At 47.8% G+C, this 12,531-nt stretch overlaps 1 protein-coding gene across 2 annotated transcripts in view; it reads left to right on the top strand.

Moving 5' to 3' along the window:
• zgc:171482 (zinc finger protein) overlaps positions 1 to 12,531 on the top strand; it is a 135,728-nt gene that overhangs the window by 107,446 nt on the left and 15,751 nt on the right. For both annotated transcript variants that reach the window (XM_015944349.3, XM_015944348.3), the window contains exon 6: positions 2,218 to 2,314. In XM_015944349.3, the coding sequence (XP_015799835.1) occupies positions 2,218 to 2,314 (97 nt within the window). The remainder of the gene's footprint in view (positions 1 to 2,217; positions 2,315 to 12,531) is intronic.

Here is a 12,531-nt window from a genome sequence, read left to right as displayed (position 1 = left end):
CAGTAAGAGCTTGGCAGAGCATTCATATGGAAAAAAACACTAATATCTTCATTTTAAGCTAAAGCAAAGCATTTAACTCACATGAACTGAATGCATACGTACGACACAAAACAATAAAACTCTGCAACAATCCGCTAATTAGGAATGCACGCCGCCATTCTCAATGAAGCACGTTCCTTTTTAGATCAGCATTAACTCCAATCATGGAGCGCCTGCAACACCAGAGCGCTTTGCATTCAACGACAGCCACATCTCCACACCCACTGCCTCAGCTCATCATCTCACCACCTTTTTTTTTTGCTCACCCTGGCATATCTGCTTGTGTAATTAACGAGGCTTAAAACACCCTCACAAATACCGCTCATGGAACAAAAAAAAAGACATTCCCAAGCCCGGGATGCTCGCTGTCACTGGAGTTGCATGCACACTTTCTCTGCATGTAATTAACATGGATTAGGGCAAAGCATGGTTTGATGCCAGAGCAACGTATTGTCTGTTTGCTCATCTGTGTGTGTGCGTGTATGTGTGTGTGAGTGTGGTGACGACTGGCGCTGGCACAAACCAGCAGCATATTGCGCATTCTGGGCCAGGCAGAGGGGAGGTGACATCTATAAAGGCTGTCCCACATACGCACGTGCACGGACAACACACGTAACTGTGCACACCAAAATAGACATCTTTGGCAAAGGAATAATACGAAGAGTATCCTTTTCGTTTACAAATGATCTCTCCCCCTCCTTCATTTAGAGAGAACAGAAATAATGACGCTCTGGCAGAAGATGTATCGTCTCTTTTTTTAGACTCCTCGTCGCACAAAAAGACTTAGTGATTAACTCCTAATAGCTGCAAAATATCAACATTTATGCTAAGACGGCGTTTACTCTGGGTAGTTAATTTGGTCGTGGCTTTCTTAAATGACTTCTTGTCCCTAATCACCCCGCTACGGCCCGGGCGACTCTCGAAGCAACATGAAGCCGATGTGCCATATTATGCAGCTCTGGTTCGGTGTAAATGACCTCCCACCAGTCCTGACTGTATTACAACTTCATCTTCAGACACAGTTCTTTACCAATTACCGCCACAGAAGGTCAAAAGGTGACGAAATACACCGTCGAGGCATAAATCTCAAAGACAGTAATGACAGCAGAGTAAAGGGCAGACACACACAGAAGAACACACGCAATTCCACTCGCCGCACACGCCACGTGTCGTTCGTTCGTCCTTAAAATATTAAAAATAACTACAAATAATGCAGCAACAGGGTGGAGGGTTGTTCTAAGCGAACTGTGAATGTTTTGAATCTAGGATCTGACCTTTGTGGAGTTGTAAGAAGCGATAAATAGCGCCTGCTTGTATCTCTGACCGGGGTTACACAGACAATATGTCACATTGCTGATTGCCTCACCCTCATTGACACGGAGAGCGTTCCCTCCACCTCCTCTGCCCTTGTGAAACAGACAATTTTAGAACCGTTGCTGCTCTTCCAACAACTCATCTGTCTTCCCTTCTGTGTCTGTATGCACATCTCACTTTTCTTTGGAAATTTCCTCTTTTCCTATCACGTTAACCCCTCCCCCCTCCCGTCCTTATCTCCAACCCCCCCATCTCCTAACTCGTCTATTTTTGGGGTGTTCATCGCGACCACCTGCAAACCCTGTGATTAGTTAACATCTGTGTCTGAGACGCCGCCTTCTGCAGCACGCATTCACAGCCACCACAAAGACGAGCATGCACGTTCGCTAAAATGATATTTTTCTTCTGATTCTTCGTGTCCCGATTATTCTGTTGAACCTCGCTCGAGTTCACGTTTCAGAATCGGTTGCACACACACACACACACACACACACACACACACACACACACACACACACACACACACACACACACACACACATTCAGGCACTAGAAGGATGGAAACACTGATCTAATGATCTAAAACTGTAACTGGTTTTCTGCTAATGATCAGTCAAATCAAATCTCTTTCCAGATGCACTCTAATCAGGAAAATTACTTTGCATTGCTGAAAGTAAAAGAAGAGAAACATAAAAATAAAACTTGTGTTCATACTTTTATTGTTGCTCGTGTTGGCCTCATTCCTGCAGGAATGCTGATAATTAAGACAATGGCTTAGAAGAATTTTTATCAATTCTGCATCTGAAATTTGCCCTCACAGTAACCCCTGCACTTGCATGGTTGTGCTCCCCCCCTTCTTCCCAGGACTGCGCAGTAGTTACTCATGCAACGTCTGCAGTGTGGTTCTCAACTCCATCGAGCAGTACCACGCACACCTCCAGGGCTCCAAACACCAGAACAAGTGAGTATGTGCACAAGAATTATTGATCAAATGTTTTATTAAACCTTGATTTCTAATAGTTGAGCATCTTTTGGAAATATGATTCGAGGCATTGTTCATCGTTTTAATACAACAGATTTTCATTTGGACACATTTATAACTGTACTCTCAGCTGTTAATATTGCTTCAATGCATTCAAATTCATCACAAAGATGTAAATATGAAGGAATCATTACATCTGTTTTTACTCAATTTTGTGTTTTATAATTTGAAATGATTGGTTCCACCACTCTTCAATTATGCTACGTTATAAATGATTGTGGTTGACAAGTGAAACTGTAGAGGACAAATACAGTAAAGAGAATTTACATACAGCACAAATTTAAGGCCCAGTTGTCAAAATTCAAGACTTTTTAAGGCATTATTTCCAAATTCTTAAATTCAATGCTTTTAAGACTTTATACAACCCCACGGGAACTCTGTGTCATCAGCGTGAGTTAATCAAAAGTTCTGCTCAGCAACTCCTCCAGGCCTTTCCAAGTACCTACCCTTGTTCGGTACTTCGAGAGTTCCTGAAAATGGACCGGAAAACAGCCTGTTCGACCGACCCAGTGAAATGGAGACACACACAACTCAGGAAGTTCTTGTAAAATTACCCTGAAGTTTCGACAGTGGAAACACGCCTCATGTGGGTCTGAACTGCCTCCATAAACACTCCAAACATGAAAAAAATGGCCATTCATTTTCTGTCGGTGTTTGGTTTTAGGAATCATTTGCAAAAAGTCCTTATTTGTGATGTCACAAACAGGGAAACAAGAATAAAACCACCTGTAATGTGTAATAATGATCTGGTGCTGATGAAGCAGCAGCTCTACTCCAGACCATCTCCAGGATATCTGAGCTTCTCAGCTTATAGCAGCCTGAGCAGAGGATGGGTGGGCGTGGCCAACTCCAGCTTTTTTTATTAAAGTGACAGAGCCCTAAAACACCATGAAGGTAATGAAAACATCAACAATTAAACTGCTGAAACCACTTAGAGGGATTTAGGACAAAAGACCTCATGAACATTTTTGCTATTGATCACAGAACTATTGTAATTTAAGGAAAAAAAACATAATTTGTCCCCTTTAACCACTTTTCTCTCCTTTAAATTTTTCAGAATTAGATGAAACAGTTAAAACAAAATATAGAATAAAACAAAATAAGTATTATATTTGTTTTCCATTAAGATGAAATAATATTTATGCTTTAAAAACTAGTTATATTTCTTGTGTCAGGCTTTCAAAGATTGATCATTGTTTATTTACTGTTTTCTTAAATAGATTATCTGTTTTCAATAAATAAATGCACTTACATCTAAAAGTCTCCTTGTACTTATATTATGTACATAAAATTAGGCTTTTATAAATTTTCTATTTGAAGATGATGAGATCATAAAGAATACAAAACATTCAAATTGACTAAATACCAGATTTGTTGGATCAAACTGTAAGGTTTTACTGTCAATTCCCTTCTTAAGTTAATTTTTGTAAATCTTTCTGAATTTTGCTCATAGAGGGAATAATAGGCCCTGAAAATCAAATATATTAGGACAGTATTTGCAGAACTTAATGCAAGACATCCAAGCAGTTTCTAAAAGGTTTGGAAATGAAATCAATTTGACAAAAATGAACAAATAAAGATCAGAGGACCTGAGTTAGAGGATCATGTTTATACAAAAGTCAGTAAATTTACTTCATAATAGGCATTTACCAAAGCCACTTTCACTGTTTTGCAGCCGGTGTAATGTCAGCTGAAAAGATGTGTCACGGACAAATATTTCATACAAGAATGTAAACAAACAATAGCACAAATTTAAAAAAAATAATGGCTGCCATGCGCTCAGTAAATCTTGTTAAATGGCTCTGTATGGCATCTATAGTTCCCTCCACTCTTTTTTTTAGTTTTTAATAAATCTGAAAGGTTTTTTTCTCTAGTCTCTTTTGTCACATTATACATCCTCTATCTCTTCACCGGCTCCTTTTCCTGCATTCACACCTCTCCTCAAAGAAAAGAGAGAAGAGGAGGTGAGAAAGAGGCAAGATGAGGCAGCAGACATTTAACCGAACCGAACTGTTGAATCTGTGCTGTCATTTTAATCTAATGTCAGATAAAATATGAGGTGTCCATTGTTCTGCCACAGCCGAGCTCTGCATTTGATTATTCCACTCATACCAGCATTACAATGGATTGACAGAAGACATTAAAGCAGATAATAGACATGAGATGTTGAGCTCAACATCTACATTTTTGCAATAACTTGAAAAGCAATTTAGATCCACTCGAAGGGAAAGAATGTGACATAGAACAGCTAAATTTCATGCATTTGGCATGAGGTAGCTGTTAGCACACTCTGCGGCTGTGTTGCGGTGCATGTCAGCATGCTTGTTTGTGTCTCTGTAGTCAAAGCAATGGAATGGACATGGAGTGCTGTGAATGGTCTTTGTCAGATAAAAGGCTGCTCCGGGATATAATGCTGTAGCTTTCTGTTTTTCTTTTTGTCTTCTTTATTTTATTTTATTTTTTGTTGAGGCAACACAAATGTCTGTTTTCAATAACCCCAGAGCAAAAGTTGTCTGCTGTTCGCACAGCCAACTCCTGCAAACAAGTCCCAGAGATTTGTCTGTGTGGAGGAAACAAAAGGGCAACACTAATAAAGATGTAAGGGTGCGGATGGAAGGGAGAAGGAGCAAAGCATAAATTAGTGATGAGGAAACATTCGATAAATTTATGTCTTAATAAATGCACGTATGTAATATTATAGATGAATATTTAAAGAAAACTCACACAGGACCTGGATCCCTCCACACCAGTTGGTGGGATTAAAACTGCAGACAGTGTTTATTTTGTGATTCAGACAGTGACTCTAAAGGCAGCTCTAAGCAGAACCTCTTTAATGATGTGATTAGTGGAAAAAACACACAAACTGTAAAAGGATGAGGAAAAGAACCTCCACCGCTACATTGCCTTCAGTTTCATGTTGACCCAGGGTATTTTGTTTTAAAGTGTGTATTTTTCCTGGCGATAAGGGGCAGTAGATGCCTAAATCGTTGCAAGCAAGCAGTAGTTTTGTGTTGGATGCATTAGGGTCAAAAAGGTCCTGGGAGTGCAAACTTCAGCTAAATGACAAGCACACCAGACTCCCTTTCATCACTGCCAACGAGTGAAGAGGTAAATGTGTAAAACAACATTTATCAATGGCGAAAGTTTTGAAACCATTTGTTACAAATCAGTAAATGTGTTTTGCCCTCAAGGCCTCCCGTAGAAGAAAACATGACATCTAACATGGCGTCGCCCAGAGACTTAGACCCGCTCCCATTGTATTTTAGACCTGCTTTTTATGGTTATATGTTACCAAGCTGCCATATTTTTCAACAACTGGGCATCATTTAATTGATTTTCAACAACATTTTGATGGATATTTCCAGAGATAACGATAAAAACTACACATTGTCACTTTAATGAAAAAACATTTTTCAATTCTTGATTCTGATCATAATTGGTTATTCTGAGTTTTTCATGCAGGTTGAACATTAACATAGTTTCCTACACCTACCTCCTGCATTAGCTTCTCATAGAAAGAGACACCTGTCACACACGTGCCGGTGAGCGAAGCGGAGATGAGGTGAGGATCCACACGCGGGTGAGGAAGGCAGGCAGACAGGTAGGAACGGTTTTACATTAGGTTTAATATCAAGCACGCGGGACATAGAAACAATGAACCAACAAGAGACACAGGACTGAAGGGGTTTAAATACATGAGAGCTGGGAGCTTGGGTGATTGGAAAATGAGAGGCACACAGGAACACAGAGCACACAGGAACACAGAGCAGGGCGGGAGGAGGGGGACCAGAAAGGAGGGCCAAGAGGAACCGAGGGACCGGTGGAGAGGAGGCAGGAACCAGTAAAGTCCGGGGACCTGCGTCTGGGGCAGAGGAGGAAAAACGACGAGCTCTTGGGGGCCTGCGTCTGGGGCAGAGGAGGAGACGAGGATGGGCTCTTGGGGGCCTGCGTCTGTGGCAGAGGAGGGGACGCCGACGGCTCTTGGGGGCCCGCGCCTGATGAGGGCAGGACCGGCGGTGACCGGAGGCAGAGACGCCGGAGGAGACGTCCTTGGCTTCTGGACTGGAGGCGGCGGCGACAACCTCTGGGCTGGAGGCGGCGTTGTCTGCTTCTGGACTGGAGGCGGCGGCGACGACCTCTGGACTGGAGGCGGCGGCGTCGACCTCTGGGCTGGAGGCGTCGGCGTCGACCTCTGGGCTGGAGTCGTCGGCGTCGGCCTCTGGGCTGGAGGCGACGTCGTCGGCCTCTGGGCTGGAGGCGACATCGTCGGCCCCTGGGCTGGAGGCGTCGGCCTCTGGGCTGGAGACGGCGTCGACCACGGGACTGGAGAAGGCGTTTACCACGGGACTGGAGACGGAGTTGACCACGAGACTGGAGACTGCGTCGACCACGGGACTGGAGGCGGTGGCGACAACCTCTGGACTGGAGGCGGCGGCGTCGACCTCTGGGCTGGAGGCGGCGTCGTCGGCCTCTGGGCTGGAGGCGGCGTCGTCGACCTCTGGGCTGGAGGCGCCGTCGTCGGCCTCTGGGCTGGAGGCGGCATCCTCGGCCTCTGGGCTGGAGACGGCATCGACCACAGGACTGGAGAAGGTGTCGACCACGGGACTGGAGACGGCGTCGACCACGGGACTGGAGGCGACCACGGGACTGGAGGCGGCGTCGTTGGCCTCTGGGATGGAGGCGGCGGCTTCGGCCTCTGGGCTGGAGGCAGCATCGTCGACCTCTGGGCTGGAGGCGGCATTGTTGGCCTCTGGGCTGGAGGCGGCGTCCTCGGCCTCTGGGCTGGAGACAGAGTTGACCACGGGACTGAAGAAGACGTCGACCACGGGACTGGAGATGGCGTCGACCACGGGACTGGAGACGGCGTCGACCACGGGACTGGAGGCGGTGGCGACGACCATTGGACTGGAGGCAGCGTCGTCGAACTCTGGGCTGGAGGCGGCGTCGGCGGCCTCTGGGCTGGAGGCGACGTCTTCGGCTTCTAGGCTGGAGGCAGCATCCTTGGCCTCTGGGCTGGAGGCGGCGGCGTCGACCACGGGACTGGAGAAGGCGTCGACCACGGGACTGGAGACCGCGTTGACCACTGGACTGGAGATGCCGTTGACCACTGGACTGGAGACGGCGGAGACGTTGGACTGGAGGGAACGTCGACCTCTGGACTGGAGGGAACGTCGACCTCTGGACTGGAGGGAGCGTAGACCTCTGGACTGGAGGGAACGTCAACCTCTGGACTGGAGGGGACGTCGACCTCTGGACACGAGGGAGCATCTACCTCTGGACACGAGGAAGCGTCGACCTCTGGACACGAAGGAGCGTCGACCTCTGGACACAAAGGAGCGTCGACCTCTGGACACAAAGGAGCGTCGACCTCTGGATACAAAGGAGCGTCGACCTCTGGACTGGAAAGAGCGTCGACCTCTGGACTGGAAAGAGCATTGGCCTCTGGACTGGAAAGAGCGTCGACCTCTGGACACGAGGGAGTGTCGACCTCTGGACACAAGGGAGTGTCGAACTCTGGATACAAAGGAGCGTCGACCTCTGGACTGGAAAGAGAGTCGACCCCTGGACACAAAGGAGCGTCGACCTCTGGACACAAAGGAGCGTCGACCTCTGGATACAAAGGAGCGTCGACCTCTGGACTGGAAAGAGCATCGGCCTCTGGACTGGAAAGAGCGTCGACCTCTGGACACGAGGGAGTGTCGACCTCTGGACACGAGGGAGTGTCGAACTCTGGATACAAAGGAGCGTCGACCTCTGGACTGGAAAGAGAGTCGACCCCTGGACACGAGGGAGCGTCGACCTCTGGACACAAGGGAGTGTCGAACTCTGGATATGAAGGAGCGTCGACCTCTGGACTGGAAAGAGCGTCGACCTCTGGACTGGAAAGAGCGTCAACTTCTGCACTGGAGAGAGCGTCGACCTCCGGACTGGAGAGAGCGTCGACCTCCGGACTGGAAAGAGCGTCGACCTCTGGACTGGAAAGAGCGTCGACTTCTGCACTGGAGAGAGCGTCGATCTCCGGACTGGAGAGAGCGTCGACCTCTGGACTGGAGAGAGCGTCGTCCTCCATCGAATTCTGGTCCGGAGGCATCGACTTCTGGTCCGGGGGCGTCGATTTCTGGTCCGGAGGCGTCGACTTCTGGTCCAGGTGCATCGACTTCTGGACCGTCGACTTCTGGATCGTCTGCTTCTGGACCATCGACTTCTGGTCCGGGGCTGTCGCTTCTGGACTGTCGGCTTCTGGACCATCGACTTCTGGACCATCGACTTCTGGACTGTCGATTTCTGGACCATCAACTTCTGGTCCGGGGGCATTGACTTCTGTTCTGGGGTGTCGACTTCTGGTTCGGGGGCATCGACTTCTGGTCCGGGGGCGTTGGCTTCTGGACCGCTGGCTTCTGGACCGTCAGCTTCTGCACCATCGACTTCTGGTCTGGGGGCGTCGACTTCTGGTCCGGGGACGTCGGCTTCTGGACCGTCGGCTTCTGGACCGCCGGCTTCTGGACCATCGGCTTCTGGACCGCCGGCTTCTGGACCACTGGCCTCTGGACCACCGGCTTCTGGACCGTCGGCTTCTGGAGTGGAGGAGGAGTTGCTGCGGACAGGACCGCTTGGACAGGCTGGACCGCATGCGGTGCGACCTCTGGGACCACCGCTGGAACAGGATATGGTGCGACCTCCGGGACCACCACGGGAACTGGCTGTGATGCATCCACCGGGACCACCGCTGGAACAGGATGCGGTGCGACCTCCGGGACCACCGCTGGAACTGGATGCGATGCGACCTCCGGGACCACCGCTGGGACAGGAGCTGACTAGACTGGTGGTGCCGGAAACTGGGAGAGCAGGGAGGATAGATTGTCCAGCTGGAGCTCCTGGAGACTGAGGCTCTGATGGAGTTGGGCCAGCTCAGCTCGGAGACCGGCGAGCTCTGCTGGGTGGACTGCGGGCTCGATCCTTTGGCCAAGAGATGAGGGAGCTGCAGACTGTACCGGAACCTTCTCCTGGTAATTCGGGGAGGATAGGGTGTCCAGCTGGAACTCCTGGAGGCTGACAAGCTGACGGATCCAGCCAAGCTCCGCCTGGAGGCCGGCGAGCTCTGTCAGCTGGGCTGTAGGCGTGGTCCCTCCGCCTGCAGATGACGGAGGCGCTGATTGGACCGGAGACGGGACTGCTGGTTTGACTGGGGGTGGTCCAAGCTGGCGCGCCGAGCCGGAGCTGCAGTGAGCTTGCGGCTCCATCCCGGGACCAGGGGTGACGGTGGAGCCCGGCATCCTTCCCAACGCCGTGGGCCAGCTCCGGGGGAGCACACAGCCAGTCTGGTGCCCACGTAGCAGGAGCGGTCTAGCTGCGTCTCCTGGTCCAACCTCACATCTAGCTCCAGGAGGGCGGAGGGGATCGTCGCAGCTGGGGTTCGGCGACGGCGTCTGTGGCGAGACGAGGCCAGAGGAGGAGAAGCCGGCCGGTGATCAGCGGTTAAAAACTGGAGCAAACACCCCCAAGGAAGAACCTCCCCGCTGGATCCTTTATTGGGTTGGTTCATTCTGTCACACACATGCCGGTGAGCAAAGCGTAGATGAGGTGAGGATCCACACGTGGGTGAGGAAGGCAGGCAGACAGGTAGGAATGGTTTTACATTAGGTTTAATATCAAGCACGCAGGACATAGAAACAATGAACCAACAAGAGACACAGGACTGAAGGGGTTTAAATACATGAGGGCTGGGAGCTTGGGTGATTGGAAAATGAGAGGCAGGTGGGAGCAATTAACAGAGACACATGACTAAACAGAACGGGGAGACAAGACAGGGTGTGACAAAACCAGGATATAAAAAGCCTGACAGATCTGTGTCACACTGTCTCTTGGCATTCATGGACTCACCCATCTCAACTCACAACGGGAAAGGCTGTTATTGCTAGTAGAAGCTAACTTTTAGCATTCGCAACTCCACCACACATCAGAACTCCTCCAGGCTTGTGTTACTTGTGGGGATAAACATCAATGTTACAGAGTCAGTGATAGAGTCATTTTGCTGTTAGCCAATCAAAGGGGAGATGTCCAAATATCAGGAAAAAGGACCCCAAAACCTTCCTGAAACCGGCACACCTGAGCCTCCCTCACAAGAGACCACAGCAAATGTGTTGATTAAATGAGTGAACCACACCTTCAAAGGTAACTCATCATTTAATCTGCTGTGGTCTCTAGTAGCTAGCTTCTTCTTTTTCAGGGGGTGAGAGTTTGTCAGTTTTGTTCTGAACACTAGGGGCAGTATAGGCTCTCACTGACTGCAGAAGAAGAGGAGTGCTAGATGGATGCATGATGGATGCTGGAAGTAACACGAGGTCTTGCAATAAAGTTAATCTAAGTTAATACTGCCTGCTTTCTAAACTTAGCACAGAGGAGTGGGAGGCAGAAAACTGCAAGGTTTGTTGTTAATATTCATTAACATGCATGATGTATACACAAACCTCTCGTTTCTGATTGGTTAACTGCAACACAACTCTTCCACTGCCTTCATTTTGCCTTCTTTCCTGAGTAAAAAAATGTTATACTGATGTGTTATATCCACAAATAATGCAAGCCCAAACTTGTTCCGCCATATTGTAAAATTGCTAATGGTTAGCTTGTATAGCTCTGCTCTCTCCTGGCCACTAAATCAGCACGGCCTTTTCCCGTCACAAGCCAAGAATGCTAATTATCCCTGTGACATAGAAGAGCATGGCTTTTTCTTACTCAGTCCTTTTCCTATCTATTTCTTTTCTGTGGCTAATGCAAGCAATGGGCATTGATGTAAACAAATGTTCCAGCTTCAGCTTACAAATGCTATTCTGAGTGGTTGATTGTATTTCAAAATGAACAAGTTTTACACTTTTTCTCAGTGAACGAGACCTTTAAAGCAAGCAAACGAAAAGTTCAACTAAATTCGAGGATTTACTCATGACTCCTATAAAACGTTCATTAGCTGTTGGCCGCCTTGGTAAAAAGATGAACTGAACTGAAGTGAAACCATAACATAGAGGTCAGCAGTAGAGATCAGGAGCTGAGCATTGTCTTACCAGGAAAATGCTTTGACTGGGACCCTGATTTGATACTTGGAAGTGGATCAGTACAATCCTCACGAACACTTCTTCACTGAGTAAGGCCTCAATGCCACTGACACTAAACATTTAGAAAATAGGAAGAAAAAAAATCTTTACTTGGCACAGCGTCTTTACTCCGGAGGAGGTTTTCCCATTTTTATTTGATTCAGTCTTGTTCTAAAAGGTTGTGGAGAGCAGAGTGTGAAGAAGAGGCTGTTTATTTAGTGATGGAAGCAACAAGCCAATGATGTCTAAACTCAGCTGCTTTGATGTATCTGAGAGGACGTGTTGTTTTGAAAGAGAATAAAGGTCACGCTGGCGACTGCAGAAGTTACATGCAGAACATCGACCCCAAACTCACCATAGGCAGACAGAATAGAAACATCAGCCTAATTCCTGAAAAGACAAAGCACCAAATTTCAGACATTAATTTATGGGGGAATAGAAGTTCATAACTCTATTCTGTCAACTTTACTATCATGAAGCAGAAAGGAGTGCAGACACGTTGAAAGAGTCATGTTTGTGTCAGAGAACGAGAGAGTAAGCAAGACTAATAGACGGGATCCACTGCTGGCATCGAGTGACAGATGAGACGAGGGGTGCAGAGAGACAGAAAGAGACATCATGTTTGAGGAAACAAATGTTTGGAGATAGCAGAAGACTGAGACAAAATTAGGGCATAAACTACTGACACGGAGGACTGTTTTAAAACAGACAAAGCTGGGATGTATAAGGGACGGAGAAGTGCAAAGATAAACAAAAGGAGGGAAAAACACCTGCAGTTAACACTAAATCCCCAAAACTGAAGCAAAAGATTGAACCAGTGATACAGAGGAGATTTGAAGTGGACAATGAGGTGAGCCCAGTTGTGCTGATAGCTGCACAGCTTTAGGATGAAGTGGCCATGGGTGGATAAGAATGGAAGATTTTCAGGGGTATGTACAAGTCCGTCCTCCACTACAAATGAAAAACCTACAGGCAGTGATGTGAAAAAGAAGTTTTGTAGCCACTCTGGCTGCTTTAATGTACACATTTTATCTAAAAATAAACTGAAAC

The sequence above is a fragment of the Nothobranchius furzeri genome, chromosome 12 (genome assembly GCF_043380555.1).
Source record: "Nothobranchius furzeri strain GRZ-AD chromosome 12, NfurGRZ-RIMD1, whole genome shotgun sequence".
Lineage (NCBI taxonomy): Eukaryota > Metazoa > Chordata > Actinopteri > Cyprinodontiformes > Nothobranchiidae > Nothobranchius > Nothobranchius furzeri.
The sequence above is the reverse complement of the archived record's forward strand: the minus strand, read 5'-3'. Positions and strand labels throughout refer to the sequence as shown.